This window comes from Salarias fasciatus, chromosome 7 (assembly GCF_902148845.1).
Source record: "Salarias fasciatus chromosome 7, fSalaFa1.1, whole genome shotgun sequence".
NCBI classification, from domain to species: Eukaryota; Metazoa; Chordata; class Actinopteri; order Blenniiformes; family Blenniidae; genus Salarias; species Salarias fasciatus.
In genome coordinates, this window is record NC_043751.1 from 19,202,934 (window position 1) to 19,225,851 (window position 22,918).

The 22,918-nt window shown below is 43.9% G+C and overlaps 1 protein-coding gene across 2 annotated transcripts in view; it reads left to right on the top strand.

The window, feature by feature from the left end:
• The window catches only part of scaper (S-phase cyclin A-associated protein in the ER), a 55,581-nt gene extending 32,868 nt beyond the window's left edge, over positions 1-22,713 (top strand). Inside the window, exons 24-31 of one of the 2 annotated variants that reach the window (XM_030095685.1) lie at positions 5,681-5,804; positions 7,494-7,723; positions 9,365-9,520; positions 11,425-11,659; positions 13,216-13,365; positions 20,327-20,518; positions 21,176-21,224; positions 21,439-22,713. In XM_030095685.1, coding sequence (XP_029951545.1) covers positions 5,681-5,804; positions 7,494-7,723; positions 9,365-9,520; positions 11,425-11,659; positions 13,216-13,365; positions 20,327-20,518; positions 21,176-21,224; positions 21,439-21,536 — 1,234 coding nt within the window. In that variant the 3' untranslated portion in view covers positions 21,537-22,713. The remainder of the gene's footprint in view (positions 1-5,680; positions 5,805-7,493; positions 7,724-9,364; positions 9,521-11,424; positions 11,660-13,215; positions 13,366-20,326; positions 20,519-21,175; positions 21,225-21,438) is intronic. The other variant, XM_030095686.1, reaches the window with a different exon arrangement.
• The last annotated feature ends 205 nt before the right edge of the window (positions 22,714-22,918 follow it).

Genomic DNA, 22,918 nt, shown 5'->3' on the forward strand with positions numbered 1-22,918 from the left:
AGTTTTAGACTAACTTTTATTGAATAATCAGCCATTTCCCAGGACTGAAAAAGAGCCGTTGTGGAAGAGTTTGAATCACCAGAAGTCAGTCAGACAAATTTACAGCACGTACATGTGCTGTTGTGGTTCTCCTACTTGTTAGGAATTGTTCTCACTTGTGGGCGGAGATTTGGGTTCCCCGATGGACAGCACAATCTGGGGGGGAAATAAATGAGACAGAATTATTGGCACTCTAGATTCTTACTTTTCCTCCACTTGAATAAAAGATGTAAAAAAAAACAACCTATGTACATCTATTATCTAGAATTTCAGCTATGTTTTGTGAATATTACATTGCGTTTTGGATTATATTGGTCTTGTTTTTACCGGCTAAACTCACGCCGCAGTTTCACTCTTGAGCTGCTCTGTGCTCTGCTCCTGTATTCAGAGATATTCCCTTTCACTTGTTAGTCGGAATCAGATGAAAAAAGAGTTAATGGAGATGTTAAAATCTGTTTTAGAGTCAACATTCAGAGTTGTAAAAATGTGATTTTGTTAGTCAAATTGGGGAAACTTCCTGCTCTGTAAAATGCAGTCGAGGTCTCACTCCTCTGGCGTCCGTCAGGTCAGCGCAGCCGGTAGCTCCCGGACGAGATGCAACACAAGGACGCAGCCCAGCTGTCAGCTTATCGCCATCCGTCATCTGAATTGCTGGGTGGCCTAATGGGCCGCTATACAGACGCTAGCCCCAGAGTGCGCTACATTATCTGTTTACAGTGATGCCGGCGTATTGATCACCTCCTCCCACCAGATAAGCAGAGTGATTTACAAAAAAACGGCAGCTGCCGAGATGCTCCCGCTGTATCTCTCCCCGAGGAGGCCGATTCCATCTTGTTACCATTACATTAATGAGCTAATTCCTCTGCGAGGCTCCGCTAATGTTCTGGTGTAACCCTGTGGTCGCTGGAGTGACTACATCCAGGTTTATGCAGCCACTGTCATTAACTCCAGCTGCTCAGATAGAATCTCGGGGAAAACGCACAATAAAGCCTCAAATATCGGCATAGAGAGTGTTCGTTTTGGTCATTTTCTCAGACGCTTTGTTTGCATCAGGGTATTCATTTTTTTTCCTATTTTTATTAAAAAGTAGGATGATCGCTAAAAAAAAAAAAAAAAAAGTATCTTGTTCTTTTCTTCGACAGTCAAAACACTTCCATCCACTTCCACTAATATTTAGTATAATAATTCAGTCGTACCAATATTGAAAAGTTGATTCGTCAATATTCTGCCTTTGTTATTTTTTGATATTTTTGATTGAAGGGCCACTTTAATCAGGGTCACTGACTAATTAAATACTCTTTTTTTTGTTTTTTTTTGCACACTTGTGGGGTATTACAAATTGCTGGTATTTCCTTTGCAGATGCTTTTTCCTTCTGTGTTCAATAGGGGTCAGTGGAGAGAGGAGGAGCAGAAAGACTTGTACACTGGTTGCACAATGCTTCACCTGTTATTTAAAAGCCAGACAATGAGAATAAACAACGACTGGTAAATTTTAGCAGTTGTGGGTGACAGGTGAGCTCCACGGAAAGGTTTCCGAGTCCTCGGACATGCGTGTTAACCCAATTTGTCTTCCCACCTCTGTCTCACATGACCTGGTGTATCCTGTGAAATCAGATCTGCTCCCTCTGGTTTTATTTCAGGATGTTTTCCAGCTTTCGTGTGTGTATGTGTGTGCGTGCACACACTATTGTGCGTAGTGCAGTGTGACGGCTCATCAGATTTCTCCTCCTTCATACCTGGCCAGTGTGGCACGACAGCCAGAGTGGATGTCTTGGAAGCACTCAGGGTATCGGAGAGATCAACAGCAGAATCAAATTAAATGTCATTTAGATAGCAGTGAATGAAGGGATTGTTTGACAGCACAAGGAAATGGACTTGCTCCTCACCTTTTATTTTGGCTTAGGATTCTTTTTCCTCCCCTGTTTAAGAGGCAGGGGCTCAACCCGATCTGGAAGTTAGTCAGATTTCTGCGACGCTGCTCCCGTCAGGCTCGACTGCACACATAGGAAACGCACAGAAAGGGCGAGGAATGTGAGACTCGGGTTGAGGAGCACAGATCTCAGGGTTGATAACTTCAGGCAGTGACAAAAAGCATAAAGAGCCTTTTACATGCTTGTTGTCCTGTTGTCAAGGCGAACGGAGAGTAGGTCATTTACCTTGATTAATGGTCCTGGGTGAAAGATGGACACAATCCATAACTGCCTATCTCTGTGCCGGGAAAGCAGTGTTTATGGTTGTTACTCTGATTTATTCCAGAGAGGAGACATGCTGGAGAAGTCAGCTTCGGGAGCTGCTGCTTCATTTTATTCTAATATCGTTTCATCATCTATTACCCTAAAAGAATAAGACATTTTATGATAATATATTAAGTTTTAGATTTAGTTGCCCCTTTTACACATTTAATTTCCCAAAACATCCTTTTATAGAGTACAGGCCTGTTGGCTTTCAGCCTCTGCGGACTCATTACTTTTACCACTTGGCTTCATTTCTTTATGGATCTGCGAAACTTCACAGATAACGGTCAATCCTGGATGTATCAGGTGAACTGTTTAGCGAAGGTGAACAGATGACCTTGCTCACTCTTGTTTTGTTTTTTGTTTTTTTTGTTTTTTTTTATCGGCATCAGATCCCTCTCCCGTGTCCCCCCCATTGAAACCTTGTGACAAAAGCTCATTGCTTCTTCTGAAACGGCGATGCCTGTGGCGAGGTGAGCTAGATAACAGTTATGGTAATTTCAGGAACAAGTCAGGCATAATCTCTCGGGTGAAACGGGAAACCCGCGGTGATGCGGGAGGAGGAATGCGTCCCGCTTTGACAGACTGGCACACATCAGTCCCCGCAAAGTTTTTTTTTTTTTTTTGGTGCAACATGAGAACGAGCGGCGTGGCACTTTACCAAATTGTTCTTCAAAATCTTTGACTGGAGCTGTCATTGTGGGGTATTTAGACAGTGAGATTCCCACAGAGGTTGGACTATCAGGTGTCATGCTCATCAAGCTCAATTAGTGGGGAGGAAACCAAAGACAGATCACCGCGGTGCTTCATTGTGCGAGCCGGTGTAAGGGCATAATTCAAACATGCCTCTGACAGCCTCCCCATTTGTTCCGAGATGACCAAAGACAAGCTTGATTAGCTGCGCCACAAAGCAATTGCATGCTCATTACATGAGCAGCTGAGTGAATACAGGGCCCGATGGGTCTTGCCAGAAGTCAAGTGATTTAATTACAATATACACGTCGGGCCAGGGGGCGAAAAAATACAGTCCTGCCGTGAAATAAATCTAATGTTGATTTGAAGTTTTATCGAATGTTTGAAATATTTTTGATGTAGGTTAAAACCTCACGATGTAGTTTAAAAAAATCTCAAAAATCCCACCATTTTCCAAGGATCATGAAGGAAATTGTTGCTCATGATGAAAATAAAGACGAGATGGGTGATATCCTGGTCAGTCACAGATTTGGAACTCCACAAAAGCTAAATAGGGATCGCTGCTGTGCGACATAAACAAAAGCTAAACCTCCACTTGAAGGCGTCAGAAGAAATAACTGACAAAAGGCACATGTTTGAAAATCATTGCCATGAGTTACTAGGCCAGCAGCGTTGTTTTTAGTGTCGCTTTAGCGGACACCTGTTGAAGCATTCAGAAACAGTCATTCACTTTTATCATGTGGTGCAGAGTTTAAACTGTCTGTGTCCAAGTACACCAACACAAAGTATAGCTTTGCCCATATGTGGGCCATGTGTGACTTTTTCTTTTAATGGCCATGAACAACAGAGAGTAGATTGTCTTCAGATAAAACCCACTTTGCACCTAAATTTAGTGTGAGCAGTTTTATCTGACTTTTATGTCACAACAAAGAAGATATTGTAACATATTTTCCAAGTGGAGTGAAGTTTTATTATTCACTGGAGGCTATCGAGATATTTTTGACAAAATGTCAGTTATATTTGTTTGTTAACCAGTTTTATTTTGTTCATACAGTGCCAGTTTTTGTTCATTTTTCTGTCACAAAAGAAATCTCAAAAACACAAGAGTAAGTTTTTGATATCTGCTGTTTTCTAACACAAGTGTTCTGTAAATTATAATGAAACGTTCCTTGTGTTTTGTATTCAGTATGTCATTTTACATACACTGAGTGAATCTGTGTTGCCTGAATGGCATTGGCCAACCTGAACTCTGTCTGACTCTTCTGAAGCGGCTCTTTGACAGTAATCAAGTTCGTCCTGCATCGCCATTTAATCTCTGGTAGATCATCTGATAACCCTACCATTGTGCGCGACTTTACTCAACGACGACATGTTCTCAAATACCACAACACTCATTTCAGGAACAAAAAAGCAACTCCTGTCCTCTCCAAGAACGCACGTGGCAGTTACCACAGTTTTGATAGGCTGGAGAAAGCATATAATCATTTGTGAAAGAGTTGAGAGTTGTCGTTTTGGTATTTGCCTAGCGCTGATCTGTTTCCCCCGTGCGGAGTCGGTGTGAATGCCACGCTGCACACAAAGTGGAGTTTGTTTGAGTTCTCCTGTTACCTCATGTCGTGCTGCTCGCCGTTCACCGTAAATACACTCCACCATTAATTAACTTTTCCGCTGTTTTAATGACAGAATGACAGCATCACAAATACAGCTGCCACATACAGCTTCAACTTAATGTCTTTTTTTATCGTTTTTTTTTTTTTTTTTTCTTTTGTTCCAGGTGAACAAAGGTTTGATAGCTGTCTGAATATACAGCTTCTCACATTAACACCTTATTGTGTTGGGGTAGTTTTTCGCAGCAGTGTTTGTAATGATCCTGCAGAGCTCCAGATCTGCCCACGAAGTAAACGCAAACCAGAAAATAGAGGAAGTTATTGACAAACTTTGGTGAACCTCCACCTAATCTGTTTTCCCCGACTGTGCCAGCGTGGTTTCACTGAAAACGCGCAGCAGATGTGAAGGTTCGGCGGATATCAAAATGTTTACCAGTTGAAATAAACATGGCCTACTTTAGGCACTGGAGAGACGGATTCCTTTCTTCCAGCGAGCAGATAGGACACGCTATTCCTCCATTGGCTAAAATATACAGTTGTCAGAAAATATTAACTGATGAAACGGGGCGAGGGGGAGTAGCCGTCACAGCAGAGTGATTGGTCAGCTATCTGAAGCATTAATCTTCTCCGGGCTTGTTTTAAAGCAGACATAATACAGAGGCACGCCGACTGGCTCGGCGCGGGCCGCTGCCTGGCGGCTGCGAGAAGCCGCTAGAAGAAATACTTTTATCTCTGCAGCGGAAATGCTGCGCCGTCCTCGCCACGGACGGGACCGAGATTGCACTCGGCACCTCTAAAGGTGGCCCTAGTGAGGGGAGTTTCCACACAAGTAGCTGATATGAGTGTTTTATTCTCCAAATTAACTTTCCCGCTCGGGCTGTCAGTGAGATATGCTTTGACTGGTGAAGACAAACGGCACCCTTAAGGTACCACAAATAGACAGGAGTGTGTTTGGTTTCCCTTATGCCTGGAGATAGTCTTGTCACTGCCTGGGTCACTTTTACATCCCGGCACTTGTTTCTGTAACAGATTGCGAGAGAGGGGAATCGGCGTGCCCCGGGGTGTGTTTAGCTTTTGACCGGAGATTTGTCATCTTTTCCGTGTTAGGTCCCTCTGCGCTGCTGTAAACGTCTACTACCTGGCCTGCTCCTGCTGCACCCTCAACTGCTCCTACGTGCTCTTTAGCAACAAGATAGTCCTCCTCATGGATCTGCTGCTGCATCAGTTAACGGTGAGTCTGCGCACCCCAGTACAACGCAGTGTTTATGTTAATGTACATTTTGACAAACCTCTAAATATGTCACCTAAATAGATAGATGACATGCTTTAATTATTTAAGATCTAAATTTAACCCATTTTTTCATATTTTATCAATGAAATTAGAAGCAATCGTAACGCATTGAGTTTTCTCCACTACATACTCTGACTACATAAACTTTTTGGATGAATTGTACTTATGAGAGTAATTTAAAAGCAACAGATTTTTTTTCTTGTACTTTTGTACAATTTCGGAGGAAATACAACTGTTATTCCTATTATTTTGGACTTAATGCTACGCATCACCTTAATTTTTGATGACAATTTATTAAAAATAATGTTATTATCTGGTGTAGAGACTTCCCCCAATGTCACCTGACTCTGTGACCAATCAAACCAACCAGGCAGTCACGTGACTGCAAATAATTCAATATCACGTAGCCAACTTTGATATACTCAAATCAAACATGAAGTTTACTCAAAGATGGTTTATAACTTTATTCCTCCATATGGATATCAACATATTTCATCTTGGAACAAAATAGAAGAATTAAAACAACACAAATTCACGTTACATTCTTTACTTAATAGTTTCTTGTTTTCATTAGATGTTTCTGGTCGCACACACTGTCCAAATATCTCAGCTGCTTTCTGTAACTACAACAGTGTTAATGACAGTCGGAGAAAGACGCAAACAAACGAGCAACACGCCCACTGTCCAGCCTCCACACACCGCTGAGGGAATGTGAGAGCGCAGTCGGTCAGCGAGACGGGCCGCGCCGCGGCGACATGTCAGCCCAGATCCTTCAGCACTCCGCATGAAGGACTGTAAACATCGGCTCACTCCAAACATCCAACGGTGGCGGCTCGCCGGGGTCGCCTGCGCTCTCCACACAGACGGGACGAGGCACAGGCGCAGGGCTGTGCCGCATGCATGAACTCCGCTGGGGCTTCCTTCTCCAGTCGAGTTCCAATCCGAAGCAGTCATATTTCCTTAGGGCACGCAGGGAGAGGTTCGTCTGTACTCCAGTTTATATAAAACATATCCCAGCAGTTGCTCTGCTGACTGACATGTCCAACAGCACCGCAGGAGATGAACTTACTTTTGTCCTCGCGTTCAGCACAGATTAAAAGTTGAGCTCAACAATCACACTCCTGCTCCGGAGTCTCACCATGTCTGCCTTTTAGTTTACAACTCTTAAAACTCTGACGCATGTTTTGCCCCTAAGTATTTTATTTATAGGCGTGCATGGATTCGTGTGCATGTCCGTGTTTTGGTATGCGTGTGTGCGAGCAACGGAGAGAAGCAGTGGGGGTTGCACGGCCATATGAGCACGCTCCACTTTTAATTAGATTTGTGGAGAATGTCGGTGGATTTACCTACGCTGTCAGCATTCACCCCGAACCTTAGACCGGGTTCCACATTTACAATGGTCGGCCCGATTCTGGGCTTATTTGCTGCCAAATATTATGACAGAAAACAAGAAAGCTTGTCAAATTCTTCCTATGCTTTTCGACTTTTCACACATTGACTTGTTGCTATATTGTTGTTTATCTGATGACATTCACATCTAGTCAAATCTTATCCTTGTGATGCTTTTTCTCATGCTTGAGAGGGATGATAGTCCTCTTAATAGCTCTCCTTTTGTCCTTCTCTGAACAGCTGTACGTCCCAGACGAGGACAAGTCCATTTTTGAGCGCAGCGTGAACAAACAAGTCTTTGAGGGCTTCACTTCGGGCCTCCTTCAGACTATCGCGGCCATCCTGGAGTCCCTGTGGCCGCCCATCTCCGAGTCTGGCCAAGGTGAAAACGCAAGGATTTCCTCCCCAGATGCCAGGGTCAAGAGCTCTGCCGCAGAATCCTTCATCACCCGTACACAAGACTTAATCAGGTATTTTCCCTCCAGAGTTCAGCGCAGCGCTCGGCTCTGCCATTCGTCCTCCTCCATGGCACCTCTTTTTCTCATCTCACAACCTTTTTACCCCCTTTTAGTGCGTCCTTCCTCCACTCCTACTCTCCGGGGTGAGAGTTGGTCAACTTCTGATTTCCTGAGCTGCGTGCCTCGTGTAAAGAATAGGCTGACAAAATGTCAGATGGCTTGGAAAAGCTCCAAGCGGTGTCTTGTTAGAATGGGAGTAGTGTGAGAATGAGGTGTATACTGGCATCTCTCCAACTTTTTTTTTTTCCACACATTCAACACCACATTTTCAGTTTAAAAAAAAAAAAAAAAAAAAAGAAATCTTTTTCTCAGGGAGGGGGTCACAATCTAGCATAAACACCGAGCGTTTGCAAAGCTTTGAAAGGTCCCCTTGAACCTGGCGTTGGAGCTCGCCGTGTGCGTTTGGCTGTAGGAGTCGGGGCTCTGATGGAGAAATGTGGACTGTGAGGAAAGGCAGGCCCGGCCTCGCGAAGCCTTGTGGACTTGTGCAGCCTTTCCACCGGCCCTCCCACAAGCCATGATTCATCTGGACAGAGCAGCTGCACAGGCCCACCAATCTCATCCACTGACCCAGTCGTAACCCTCAGAGACAAGGGAGGGCCTGAGAAAAATCGTGTCGTCAGAGTGGTAATCCCAAGTACGAGCGCAAGATTTACCTCAACTGTCTCAAAATGTATATGCGAGGAGGGACAAAAGATCAAAACATTTTTAGCTTTTCGCTACACCCTCCATTATACCGTCCCATATTTCACCGGAAAAGGAGATGGCCGTTTCCTTTCTGCTCATTACCAGCTTCTCACCAGGTCTTTCTCTGCCTCTTGTTCCTAACTGCCGTTATGTTTTCAATCCACGATCATGAGGAAACTCAAAGTGGCAAATTCTGACCACCTAGCAGGTTGTCAAACAGAGAGCAGGTTTCTGGGCAAAGTCGTAAGAGTGAGGAAAGATCCTTTCAACCCGAGTTAAGCTGTGGAAGAGGATGAAGTCAAAACAATAGGATTTAGTTCAAGTGTCAGATGACCTGCAGTTTAGGTCGAAAACGGTCAGAATCGCCTCTCCTTTAGGGGACATGAGTGAGTGACCGTCGGAGTCGCGATGAGATGAGGAACAGTGACTCAAACGGCGACCATAACACGGACTTGAAAGTCTTGACTGGCCGCTGTAATGCTCTCTAAATTTCCGTAAGCTGTCGGTACCCAAAGGGCCCCGGCATACCAGAGCTTTTAGAAGACTATCCACAGGTCAGCAGACTGTCAAGGGCCCATGGCTGTGCTGGCACAGGGGCCACAGCAGCCCTCTAATGACACTATTAGCAGTGATTTGTGGCTGAAAGAGTACAGGGAACATGATCATGAGACCTGTCATTGGCAAAGACAAATTGAAGATATCACAGTAATAGTAGGGGGTGGCAGGCTTAGGTGAGGTATTGGCTTTCAGCCGCAGCGCTGTGTAAGCTCGCACAGTAACAGCCTTTGTTTGCCTCTTGGAGATGAGTTCCTAACTGAGAAATCCCCATGTGCAACTTGTTTTGACAATTTAAGCGCAGTTGCGATAAAAATGTTTTTCTCTTCTTCTTTTTTTTAATTTTTTTAGCTATGTGGTAAACATGGGACTGATCGACAAGCTGTACGGATGTTTCTTATCGGTCCAAGCTCCTGTCGACGACCACCCCAAGATGTCTTCCTTCCTGCAGCAAGCCTCGGCCCTGCTGCACAGCATGTGCAAGCTGTGCTTCGTTGTGACCGGACGGTGAGTGCGTTGGTCTTTAAGCGACAAACTCACACCCCTCTTTCCATTCCTCGGTTCTTTACTCTCTGAAAGATCCTTTACAAAAAAAAAAAAAAAAAAAAAAAAACCAGGCTCACGGTTCCTCTTGTTCCTCTGCGGTCATCCAGCTCGCTGGCGAAGCTGTCGTTACTACTACAGATAGCGATAGGCATCTACTTGACCTGGCGCTCCGTCGCTCACAATAAACCTTAGCCCGCGGTGCGGGGGGAGCCCACCCACATGCGCCGCGGTGACCTCCACTCAGAGAGGTTCAGCGGCACCGCTGACAGAGGCTAAGCACACAGTCACACCGGGGGACATCAGCAGCACAACGCCGACTTCAAAGGAAAACGACTGCTCATCACGGCCGTGGGGTCGCTTATTACACGGTTTTCTGTATGATAATATTAGAAAGGCACAAACAAAATCCTTGACTTTTTTTTTTTTTTTAATCGAATCTAATGTTACAACCTGTTGGTCAGTGTGCAGCTACACCTTACCATTTGTGTTTCAGGTAACACTGACTTTCAGGACATGATGATCAGACCATCAGCCTGTGAACTGTCTACTACTTAGACTCTGTGCATGTCATATATAAGCGCTCAATGGGCCAGTCGAACTTTCGGGCTCTGCCAGTTGCTGTGTCAGAGGATTATAATGGAATTAGAAGGCTGTGTTCTTGCCTAGCAGCATATTTCACGTAAAGCCCGTTGGCTAACATCAAGTACCGGCATGCACGGTAGGTTCCATTCAGAGGTCACACGCCCTCCATTCTACACGCCTGCAAATCACAGCCGGTGCCGCAGCGCTAGTCTTAAATTGTCTGTAGGTATCAGCCAAGGGTTTAACCTAGAGTTCCCTGCATCGCATCTGAGCATCCTAAATAACAATTTTCTATTAATTATTTCCATTTTTTTCCTTTGTGTGTGTAAATCTTGATAGAAGCTCTTCGGCTCTGCCCGTATTTCTTCATTCGCCAAAGCCGTTTTTTTGCTGTTTAGATCATAAAAGTGAAATTGACATAAGTTTAAAATGTGGCCAATTCCTACGAATTTTGTTAAAGTGTTTACTTAAAGAAAAACTTAAAAGACCGAGCATGGTTAAGTTGATTTAAAATCTCAGGCTCGTTGGTTCCCTATAAATGACCTTATAAACCAAGCCTTGTTCTCTTCTTTCCACAAGTATTATCCCCTGGCTTTGTTTTTAAATGTGATGTGCAGTTAAAGAATGATGTTGCCAATCTTTTTAACCAACAGGGTGGCTTCTCGCTGGGGCCAAACAAACATATCACCTTGAATCCTCTCAAGCAGGCTTTGATTAAAATGTACTGGAGCTCTCAGCACCTTGTCAGGCAGCTCAAAGCAATCTACCAGCCTGAAATCACTGCCATGAGATTCACGTCATGGGATTACTATGTTTACCGAAGCAGGAGTGGGAGCGGAAAAGCCGATCTTGAAACTTTAAGGTCCCGCTCTCCGGCTGGCAGTTAATTGTGCCTGCTAAGGCCAACAGCGAGACGGCTTGGAAGCTTTTCACATGCGAAGAATGAAAAAGCGATACACCGTGAATAAACCAGAAGCATGCACAGAGCAGAGGATGGACTTCGGCGCAGCGGACGTCCAACATGTTAACACGCAACACATTTAGGACTTGGTGCTCGTCCACGCTGAAGGAGTGACTCAGGTCAGGTAACAGCTGCGCTAACAGGGTCGTATCTCCCACCTCCAGGAAAGTCAGCGCTAAGCTGTTATTTGTGGTCTCGTTCTTTGGATTTTTCCGATCTGAGAGAAAGAGATACCTGGATGGTATTTCTGTCTCTGTTCATTGATGAACCCGTCATTCTTTCATTGAGCTCCGCCTGCCCTCTCTCCCCCTTTCTTTTTTAGTTCTCCCGGTAGTTTTGACAATAAACGCCAGGACCCGACAGGCCTGACGGCCCTGCTGCAGTCCACTGACCTGGTGGGAGTGGTGCACACCCTGTACTGCATCCTGCTGCACAGCTTCGTTCCCGAGTCGGCCTTGCAGAGCCAGGAGCCCTACGCGCCCAGCGTCATCCAAGTAGCTTTACAAGGCATCCGCTTCCTCAACAGCTTTGCCCTCCTCGACCTGTCTGCCTTTCAGGTATTAAACACTATCTCGAATAAACCCATAAAAACGCATTGTTTTAACCCTCCCAACATAAACCATCCTGAAAATTACACACGCTAGATGTAGAGGGGTCTATTGTGCATATTTATATTGAATGTATTTTGTGAGCAATAAGAAAACGATCAACTTTTTAGAAAGTGCTGGATAAAAAAAGTTCAGTTATATCTTAATATCACAACGTAAAGTTTTAAGTTGCTTGTCGTTTTATCACAAACAGCAGGGCGCCGTAGTGCCCATAAACGTTTAATCATCTTCACCAAATTCAATAAGCCTGTATACATTTATCTGATCAATGCTGGTTATATTGTTAGGAGCTATTAGAAGAGCAGTTGATCTCTTCAGGACAAAGTTTACCCGTGGACATAAACACCAGTGACCTTTAACCCCGGGTCACTTTTTTTTTTTTTTTTGGGAGCTGCGCAGCGCCCGGTGGGTCAGCGGTTAGAAACGAGCAGGAGTGATTATCACTGTATGCGGGGCCATACATTACCCAGGCCGAGGAGGAGAGGCCGACAGCTTCACTGTGCTCAGTCACGGCGCAGGCGGAAAGCCACGAGCGCCGCGGAGGATGCTGTTAATTATTTTAATGCCTCGGGGTAATTACTTTGAAGTAGCCTCCTCTTACCGACCCGCCGCGATCCGGCAACTCAAAACAGCTGGAAATTAAAGCTTTTCGCCGCTGAAGTTTTATGAACATTTTAAATAACTTTTTTTTTTTTTTTCTTGGCTGGGGGTTGTAATCACCTTGTGCCTCGCATTACCTCATCGCAACGGCAAATACGTGTTTGCAGCCGACGGCTGATCAAAATTCAGGTCGTTACCTTTCCCCGCTGCTGCATCAGCTCCCAGTAATGCATTCAGAAGGGAATTTCTAAAGGCTCCAACGCAGTATAAATAACCCATTTTCGCAGTGGTTGCATTTTGGCAGGAGATGCTTCTACAAATCAGCGAAAATTGAAAATCATTGTTTGGAAAAAAAACAAAAAAAGGGAAAAAAAATAGTGTAAAAGAAGCACATATTCAAACCAGATCGACTCATGTGTTCAGTGGTTTTCCCATTTTCCAACCTAAGATTATTTTTCTTTCGTAACATTTATTGTTGAATAATATTTGTTATTCTTGCAGCATTTTTTTTTTCTCTTTAAGTCAATTTACCTTCTAAATTGAAGTTATTGCCCTCAAAACCAGCTTAAACTTTGGTAGGTATTGTGTTTGTGGACGTGAAAATGCAAACACACCCAAACCTCCAGTGCAAACCGTGATGATCTTATGGTGCTCTGTCACACTGACATGTTTAATAAATACTGTCTCTGAGCTGCTCCTAGCGTCTCATTTCCGAGTAGGATTGGGGTATTTTATGGTCGGACCCCCGTTTAATTTGCTTACACAGTTGCGCCACGTACGGCACACCCCGCCAACCAGCAGAAACACACCGCCTTTATATTTTTACACTGTTCGGTTGTGACAAGTTTGACATATTATGGACAATCCGATGCGTTCCACTCACACGTTGTCTGTTGGCCTGCCAGTCTGTCCTAGGAGCCGAGGGTCTCTCCCTGGCTTTCCGGCACATCGTCAGCTCCCTGCTGTGGTATTGCACTCAGCACCCCGCTGAGGAGCTGCTGCACGAAGTCATCATCTGCGTGGGATATTTCACTGTGAACCACCCCGATAATCAGGTAATCCAGCCGCAGCCTTCACCAGCACGAGGGTTTAATACTCAATAAAGCTCCTATAAACAGCAGAAATATGCAGCATGTTGCTTCAAAGGGTATAAGTAGCTGCTGCAGCTTTAATTCAGAGGTTATATTGAAGCATGTACTGTATAAAAAATTCAGTTTATGAACTGAAACTGCTTTTTTAGTCAAAGAAAAAAAATGAACATAAAAAGACACAATGAAAAAGTTATCTAAACAGTGTGACTTCTACATGTATTTCAACACAATCTGAACGATTTCATTTTATTTATATTTTAAGTGTTGACAATCAGGAAGGCAATCCTGATTTTTGAGTAGTTCAAAAATATTGGATGTTTTCCATTTTTTCTTAATTTTTTGAAGTGCTTGAAACATGTGAGTGGAGAAATAGCTGACAAATCAAGAAACCGTTCACTTATTTTATTTTAGATGTTCCTGTTTCGTTCTAAGCTCAAGGAATGGATCAGTGAATTAGGTTTGCTAAGTCAGTCTGAAAATGATTCTTTTCCTGCAAATATTTTTTCCTCAATAAAATGTCATACATACTGTTAAAAATGTGTTATGCAATTTGTAGTCTGAAAACAATATGTGATCAGTGTAAGTACATTATTTTGACAGGACATTTCTAAGTCCTTAACTCTGAAAGGTACAGCAGCCTCTCCGCTCATTGGTTTTACTCAAAGCACTTTAATTTAAATTTGTGATCGATTTTCTGTCGTCTCTATAGAAATGGCCTGAGCACAGGTTTCATTTCATCCGCTCCGTTGTTGTAAAGTGTCCGTTGAGTTGGAGGAGCCCGGTAATATCATCTTATTATTGTTTTCCTCATCTATTATTGATCGCAAGAGGGGTGTAGTTTGGTAATTGTAACAAAAAGCACCGGTTTAAAGATTAATGCCTTGGCACCTTCCTGCTCTCGGCCTGCGTGTCTTCTGTTGTCCTGCGGAGTGACCCATTGTTCACTCCCGGTAAAGCGAGGCGGCGCGCAGGCACTGTTGTTACAACTACTTAGAGTTGGGGGGGGGGGGTCTCCTCTCCGTGGAAGTGAGCAGGACGTGACGGAGCAGGCAGACGGGGCTTCTGTGCAGCCGGCCGTCATGCATGGCCCATCGTCAGACTGCTGGGCCCCTGATTAGCCGCGCCACAGTCGGCTGGGCTCTGATTAAGCTGAGCCGGACCCACACGGGCAGCAGCCGCCACTCCGGCCTCCGATATGTCATTTATATTCCCACGCTCACAATAAACCTCCGTCACAACACTCGACATGCCAGATTTTTTTTTTCTTGTTTTGTTTGTAATTAAACATTTCTTCTCCTGCTGTGCTACATTACCCCCCCCCCCCCCCCCCCCCCCCCCCCCAATCCCCAACCTAATTATTCTGATGTACAGGATTAGCATTTGGCGGTCACTGCAGGTCTCATTTGCATATTATATTGAATAATTGGATGAGGACGGATGATGAAATTAGCCATGCCACAGTACAACCACAGCAATGCAAACAGGCGGCTCCGTTAACAGCATTTCAGGAAAATAAGGTCTGCTTGTATTTAATTAGATGCAAAATATGTCGATTCTTTGCAAGTGTGGTTGGAAGAAAGCCACAAAAATCTTGTAACCTTTTGGGACAAGGTTGGAAATCTGGAAGTATATTTGAGTGTAGATTGTCATGAAAAAAAAAAAAAAAAAAAAAAAAGATCCCACTCCTCACAGAGTTGATCTTTGCCAGTGGTCCAGTTCCTGGAATGCATCCATTCAGCTCAGCACCAAGATGGATGGCGCTAAGGAGAATATTTAGAGCAGCTTGAGCTTTTCTCAAGCTAATGTAAGCATTGGCAGGACACAAAAGCGGCCCGACCCGAGGCCTGTGCGGTCGCCGAGGCTGCTGATTCACTGTCGGCGCACACCGGCTTTTGTTTATATACATGCTCGAGAAATAAGGCTGCTCATAAAAAGCAGAACTTTGAAGACGCACTACACACGGTGATGTATTCCCTCTGGTCTCAGGGGCATGAATAATTCACCTTGTCACACAGAAAGCCATTGGGAGAGTGACATATGTAGGCCCGTGTGTTTTTATAAGTGTGTCTGTGCTTGTGGGGGCCGCTGAGCCGTGCAGCCATATGTTTCACTGTCTGGGAAGAAAAGCAGAGCAAACTATTTTGTAACTGACATGTAACAGTTTGTCCGTTTTTGTTTTTTTGTTGTTGTTTTTTTTTTTTTTTTTTTTTTTTTTCCCCCAAAGAGAAAGGCGGCGGTAATCTCCTTGTCTCCAAATCCAGTGATTCATTTGTGATTCACGCAGAGTGATGATGGTTGGAATCTTCAGGCTGACGAGGATTGCAATTGTGAGCTGGTGACACGTTAACCCGCCTGATTCCTGTCTGGGACGACTCTTCTCTTAAGAAAACTTTTTTTTTTTTTTTTCTTTTCAAGAGCTGGAGAGTGGCCACACACACGCAAGCAGAGTGAGCTGCAAACAAATGTTTTAATAACAGACACGTGCATGCATACGCACACACACACAGGTCTAATTGGAAGTAGCACAATCGCAGAAGTGCAGATACTTTACTACTGGATTTAGAGAAATAATACTCAAGTGCAGATCGTTTGCTCCGTCAAAATGAATGACAGTGTCTGTGCTTTCTGCTCTTTACGTCTTTAAATCATTGCATCTCTGCATTTAAAACACAGAGAGGAAATGTGAACCAGGGTGTCTACAGTTTAGAATTAAGAGAAAAGTATCAGCAGCAATTTCACCAAAAAATCAATTGAAATGTATTTAAATGACGCAATCAGGGAAACTGTATGAAGGTTGAGAAGAAAGCTTTTTTAAAAAAGTATAATAAACTCTGTATTGTTTTTCTGACTGTATTATAACAATATTTATAATACTTTTAACTTTATTAAATCAGGTCTCCCTTGGCTTTGCAAACAATAGATATTATAGATATAACATTATATTTTTTTGAATTGTGTCTTTCGGGTCTTCTCCTGAAACGGCCTGTGTTCGGTTTCCAGCCTCAGCATCCCACACACCTTATCCACGAGGGCCACTCATCTTCCACCTATTCTCACGGAGGGCGTTTCCTCCGCCCCGCGGCGCCCCGAGCCCGGCTCTCGGCCTGTAATTCCTGTTAACCTGATGTTGAAACTCTTCCTTCAGCAGTCCATTACTGCCAAGACAACCAAGCCCTCAGTGCCTGCAGGGTGAGTGCAGCTCGCGCAGACCATGGGGAGCCAGCAGCAGAGAATACACACTCAGTATCACCCAGCAGAGTAAACAGAGGGCAGGGAAGCACACACACACACACACACACAAACACACTCCACTCACCAGCAGGAGAGAACTTGATTGTTAGCTCAGTAGATGATTTACACTCCGCTTCAAGGGTGAACGCAGGTCCAACTGACTTTAAGTGAAGCTGAGGACATTTTTATCCCTGCGAGCCTTTCAGTGAGGAGTTTCCATCCGTCTGCCGCGCTGTCGTCACGTCGGCCTCCGAGCTCGACTATCAGCGGTCGGATCTGGGACGGAATGACAGCGTCGGCTCATAGAGATAAATAAGGAGTTATTCAGCTTTATTGTGTAAACAGGAGGTTTTATTGGATTTTAAAACGACTGACAGTTTCCCCCCCAAACATCAAGTTGGAGTGTCTTTGTCAATGTCTGCGTCGATGGCAACTGATTGTCCAAGGGCAATATACACAGCGTCCTGTGCACGTCTCAGTAAGCCGTCGCAAAAAGTACTAAACATTTAATTGACTTGGTCCGCTTTGTGTTGGTTCCTTATCACTTCCCCTGGATCTGGTTTGTTTTGCGAGTTCAAGTGTCAGATATACGGCTCTGTTCTGACTCTGGTTCCTCCTCAGGTGGTCGGGCAAATGGAAATACAAAAACCACATAAAAAGACATGATTCCGGAGGCTGCTTGACCTCTCTGTGGCTTCCATAACTGGACTCATGTTGCATTTTTTTATATCTAAATATGTACATTTTAGTGTGTGGAGCAGGTTGGAAGATGAGTGTAAAAAATATATATACTGTATATATATATTTTTTTTCAACTGAAAAGAAAAAAAACCCTTTATAGATACCAGAAAGAGTAAAAAAAATTGTATAATGACATTTGTTAATCGGCATAAAGTTCATGATCATTGGGAATAAATTAGGAATGTAGTAAATTTTACTTAAAAATGAGGAAAATCACCTCTAAATATATGTAGAAATCTGAGAAACGGTTTAAATGAATAGCTTGATTTGGATCCGCTCACTCTTTGAACAGTTCTGTTTTTAAGTTTTTTGATTATATAATTGAAATTGATTTGAAATTCAGCTGTCCACTGAAAGGTGATAATCAGGTTTTTAAAGGGGAGATACTGAATCCTGCTCTTGGTAAGCTGAAATGAAAAAAAAAGTAATCAATAATTGCAAATAGTCCTGGATCTTCTGTTTTGGAGAGAAACTGATGAACATAAAAAGTACTAAACGCGCCTAAAATCCTGAAAATCGGCGGTTCTTCGTTCCTCATTTCATTCATGCCAGAATAAACTCCAGTTTTGCAATACGCCACAAAATTGTACATAAACATCTGAAAGCTGTGTTGTTATTTTAAGGTTAAAATGTGTTTTGTGGCTTCAGACAAAATGCATTTTGCAGCCAGAGGAGCTCTCCGGTTGAGGAGGTTACAGAAGCCTGCGCTAGTTGAAATTTCCTCGAGTCGCAATCGGAATTGAAACATCTTTCATGCTGCAGAATCTTGTTTACATGCACGTTATGTCATTTCAGATTTATCCTTTCTTGCCAGGCCGAACAATGTCGGCCTCCTTTTTCTGCTCTGGCTCCTTAAATTGTGCTTTAACTTGCGTTTCCGCCTCGTCGGCGGGGTTTTCCTGGAGTCTGTTTGCTTCAGAACATTAACTTCTCCCTCTCTTTGTTGTCTTTGTGGACAGTGAGGAAGTTATGTAATGGAAGTGTCATAAAGCCGTTTGAAAGCGCCAGGACTCGGAGCTTAAGGAGGACCAGAGCGGCCGGGACACACCGAGTCTGTTTCTTGCTCCAGACGCGTGGATTCAGATGCTTGTTGTTAGTTTTTACGACGTCGGGCCTTTGAGCCGCAGATGCCTCAGCTGAGCTGGGAGAAGTAACGCCGCGGCTTAATCTGGAGCTGGAAACCTCTGCAAGTCCCCCCACCCCCACCCCCACCCCCACCCTCCTCCCGGTGTTGCTTTTCACCTGGCGGAGGCGTGGAAAGTTGGCAGGCGATTGGGTTTCTACCTCCAGACTCTCGCTGCCACCAGGCTTTGTTTTATGTCTCCCTGCGTCAGGCACTTGAGGCTGGACAATTTGTTTAGGCAGCCGAAGATGGAATCGCGCATAGTGGAGGGATTATGAGATCGCCGGGTGATTTGTGAGCGGGATCTGCTCGGAGCTCCAACTCAAACATCCAGGACCGGCTTGCGGTGTTAAATTATGATACCCCAGCATAAACGCTCCGGATTAAAAGAGAAGAACGGGGGAGACTCTTTCACTTTTGCAGACTGAAAAAAAAAAAAAACCAAGTCTTGGCCTTTCCAGTCAATTCAGCCGCAGAAATTTATGAGCCCTCAAATGTCCATTTGGTCAGCGTTGCAACACAGAGATAAAATATGGAGATGTCAGATTTAGTTGGGGGGGGGAAGTAGCACAAAATTGCTTAAATTACACAGTGTGAAAATAACCTAAACAGCCCGGGGCCCGCCTTTGTCCAACAAGTAAAGAGTTCCTCTCCTTCTTTTCTTTCTTTTTTTTTTTTTTTTTTTAATTCTTCTATTTTTAATGTCTTCTTCTCTGAGCCTCATGAAGTTTCAGTGGATGAATGCAGTGCTCTTTCAGTGTCCAAGTATTTGCGATTCATAAAAGCCCAGGCTGTTTGTCTCCAGTGGATGGATCCTCCAGATGAATGATGACAGGAAGTGACACTGTTTTCTGTCCCTTTGAACCGGGCAGCGCAGAGCCACTCCGAGAGGCTTCACCTTGAACTGATAAAAGCGGTGAATTATCGCTTTGTTTATCCCGCTGCGCGGACGTGGGAGTGCATTATCAAAGGGGAAGAGTATTAGTGAGTGTATTTTTAAAATCTTGTAAATCTCGTGAATTTATGTGGCGGCGACTTGGGGACCTCACCTCGCCCTTCTGGTTTCCATTTCACGCTGAGCCCCCCCAGGCCTGCGCTCTGTACCTGCAAAAGCAGGACAGGGTTTTGTTTTTTCTTCTTCTTCTTCTTCTTTCTTCGGCCAGGATTTAACGTGTTGACCCTCCAGCTCTCAGATGAGTGCTGACGGTGGCCTGAAGCTGGAGTGGGGGGGGGCGGGGGATGACCAGAGCTTCTAATCAAACGGGGCTGCGAGTGATTTGGTTTTAATGCCGGCGGTGATTGACGGGCTCTGACGGAGAGCAGGATGTCAGCGGGGTGAAAATACCCTTAATGGTATTGCTCATTTTTGAGAGTGGGGGGGGGTGGCCGCACCGCTCCCTCCTCAGCCACCCCCCACCCCCACCTTCGTACCCTTTTTGCCCCCAGAATGCCCTCTCAACCCCAGCTTCACTCCCGCTTCCACGCCAAACTTGAAAGTGAAGTTTTAACCACTAACGATGACATCGGTTCACGTCGCTCTTTTTTATGTTGCAACAGCAGCAGCAGCTCCGCCGTCGCCGTTTCACGGCGAAACATCCCATCATTGTGTTTTACAGCCTGTAATTGTGCGGTGGGAGGCTGAGCCTCCCCTCCGGTCTCCTCCTAATGGCTGTTTGTGTGTTGTTTTAGTGGCAGATTTACATGTGGGAGGGGCTCGGGGCGGCGATTTACAGCCAGCGGTGCCACCGGCTGGCTCGAGCGGAGTGACTGGCAACTGCTCTGAGTGTGTGTTTCTTTGTTTGTGTGTGTGTGTGTGTGTGTGTGTTCCAGGTGATAGTGCAGTCTGGCCGCCAGCCCAGCGTGTTGCAGAAACTGTGTCAGCTGCCCTTCCGGTACTTCAGCCACGCACGGCTCATCCGAGTGCTCTTCCCCACCCTCATCTCCGCCTGCTACAACAACCCGCACAACAAGGTCATCCTGCAGCAGGAGATGAGCTGTCTGCTGCTCGCCACCTTCATCCAGGTAAACGCGGGGACGCCGCCAGGCACCCACAGGTGCAGAGTAAAATGTATTCGGACAGCACATTTTAAAAGAATAAAACCTCTTTCCTTGCTTTAATTTTGAGGGGGGGTTTTTTTTGGACTCAGATTCTCTATGTGAGGTCAGTTTCTTTAACATTCCAGAAAAGAAGCCCTTCAGGTCTCTGTAGCAGACAGGCCGAGCTCCTCACTAAGACGGATGGCTTCCTTCACAGTGGATTTACCTGCCACTGGTTCAGCTCCCAGTAAACAGCCCCGTCTCCTTCATCTCCCTCTGACAACAAGCGCCGCTCCACTCTGCCACCACCACTGTTTAGACACTGATTAACTCCCATTCAAAGGGAGACAAGCCATTGTCAATTTCTTTCAAACAAAGCAATAATGCATGGCGCGACTTAACCTCAGGAGCATTCCTCCTCCTCCGAGCGGGACGGCTCAGTCCGCGACGGCTTAGTTTGGCAAATGAATCACAATGAGATGGAAATGTTTCTGCCGCTTTAACTCCTCCTGAACCTCTCTGTGTTTTTGTTTACTGGAAGCTCTTATTGAATCAGGTTGGGACGACACAAATAATTTCATCGTTACATAACCTTGCAGTGTCTACTCTTTGATGCTTGCTGACATGTGATATTTCTTCCAGGACTGTGCTGCAAATGAGAAGGAGTCAGAGAGCAAAACTAACAAAACGGGTGAGTTATTCTAAGTGCATCAAACAAATAACAACATTGAGTTTCATCGAGTTTAGATAAAGAGTTGGTTATTGATCACCTTAATGTCAGATTTTGGATTGTGGCCGTTGAGACGTATCTTTTAATCTCAGGACAGCCATGTTTTAAACTTTCCACTTGCTTATTAAAGCATCTGTGATACTTGTTGAACGCAGTTGTTGTTTTCTGTCTGCAGTTTCCCAGCCTCTGGATTACTGTGAACTGTCCAACCGCTTTCCCAGAGATCAGTGGGACTCGGCGCTCAAGTTTTTCCTCAATAAGCACGAGGAGTGAATAATAACCCATCACAAAGACTCTGACACGCTGGAGGTTTCCTTGATTTTGTCGGTTTCTTTCTCCACGACTTAAAGTCTGCACAACAGTTCCATGTTTTCTTCGGCCTTATTTGTATGTTGGCGCCTCTGTTTTGATTTCATGGAAATCAGATTGATGGTTGAATTTTGCACAAAATGTCTTATTTGTGTTGCAGTTGAAACAGATTCACATCAAGTCCATGTCGACCCTGAAAAAGCCATGTTTTTCTTTTTTTTCTTTTTCCTGCTGTAGATAGAAATGGTTCCACTTTCCGAGCAGTTCCAGTCTAAACCTGAAACATTTACTCTTCCTGTCATTTTTAAGTTTGCCAAACATTTTCATCTGTGCATTTTTTGTTAATTTATTATAAAATAACTAATTTCTGAATGTGAAAGACCAGAATGTTGTTTTCTAGTCTGCATAAGGCCAGTTCTGTGTTAAATGACCTGCCTTGATTGCGAATATGTTTCAAGATTCACTCCTTGTTTGAAGGCACTTTGTTACTGTAGGAAGGATTTGTCAGGAATTATTTACCTTCATTGTCAAGAATAAAAGTTATATGGTTGTTTTTTTGTTTTATAAATTTTGTTCTGTGCACAATAAAAACATTTTAATATAACTGTCACTTCTAAACAGTCGTTTCCATTATTGTTTGATTTTTTGGAGTCCTATGCTGACTGATATGTTTACAGGATTTCTGGTTTCATGGGTGATTTGGGGAAAAAAGTAATAAACATGTATACATATATGTATTGACATTAAATCCTTTTTGTGTTCTGGTTTCTTGGTCCAATTGCATCTCAAAAAATTAAACTCGATTGGAATTTTATTTCTAATTTGATTCAAAAAGTGAACCTTTCACAATTTTTTTTTTTAGCACGCCTGAAATATGTTAATATGAGATGAGCTAAGAATATTTCACATGAGTCAAAAACTGAAAATAGTGTTTGAAAGTATTGCTATATTTTATAGTTTTGTACATTACATATTTTATATTTAAAAAAACTTGAACTTGTCTTAACAACTGGACAAACCTTCAAATTTTTACTGCAGCTCAAAATGAGAAGAATGTCGAAAAATGAAATGAAAACTTTCACTGAGGCAAACTGCTGAACTGTCCTTCAGCTTGTCTGTTCATTTGGAAACATCTGGAAAAATGTGTGAGCTCTGCACTGTTTAATGTCCTGTCAGCCAAATCTAATAAAGCTGTTTATATCATTCTTATGATCCTGACTTAAGGTATTTATTTTAAGATTTATAATAAGCATATAAGATTTCATGTTTATCATTTCATAGCCTTGTGTATATTTCTTGATAATATTTCTACTATAAATAGACACAATTATCTCCTTGGCTTGAAT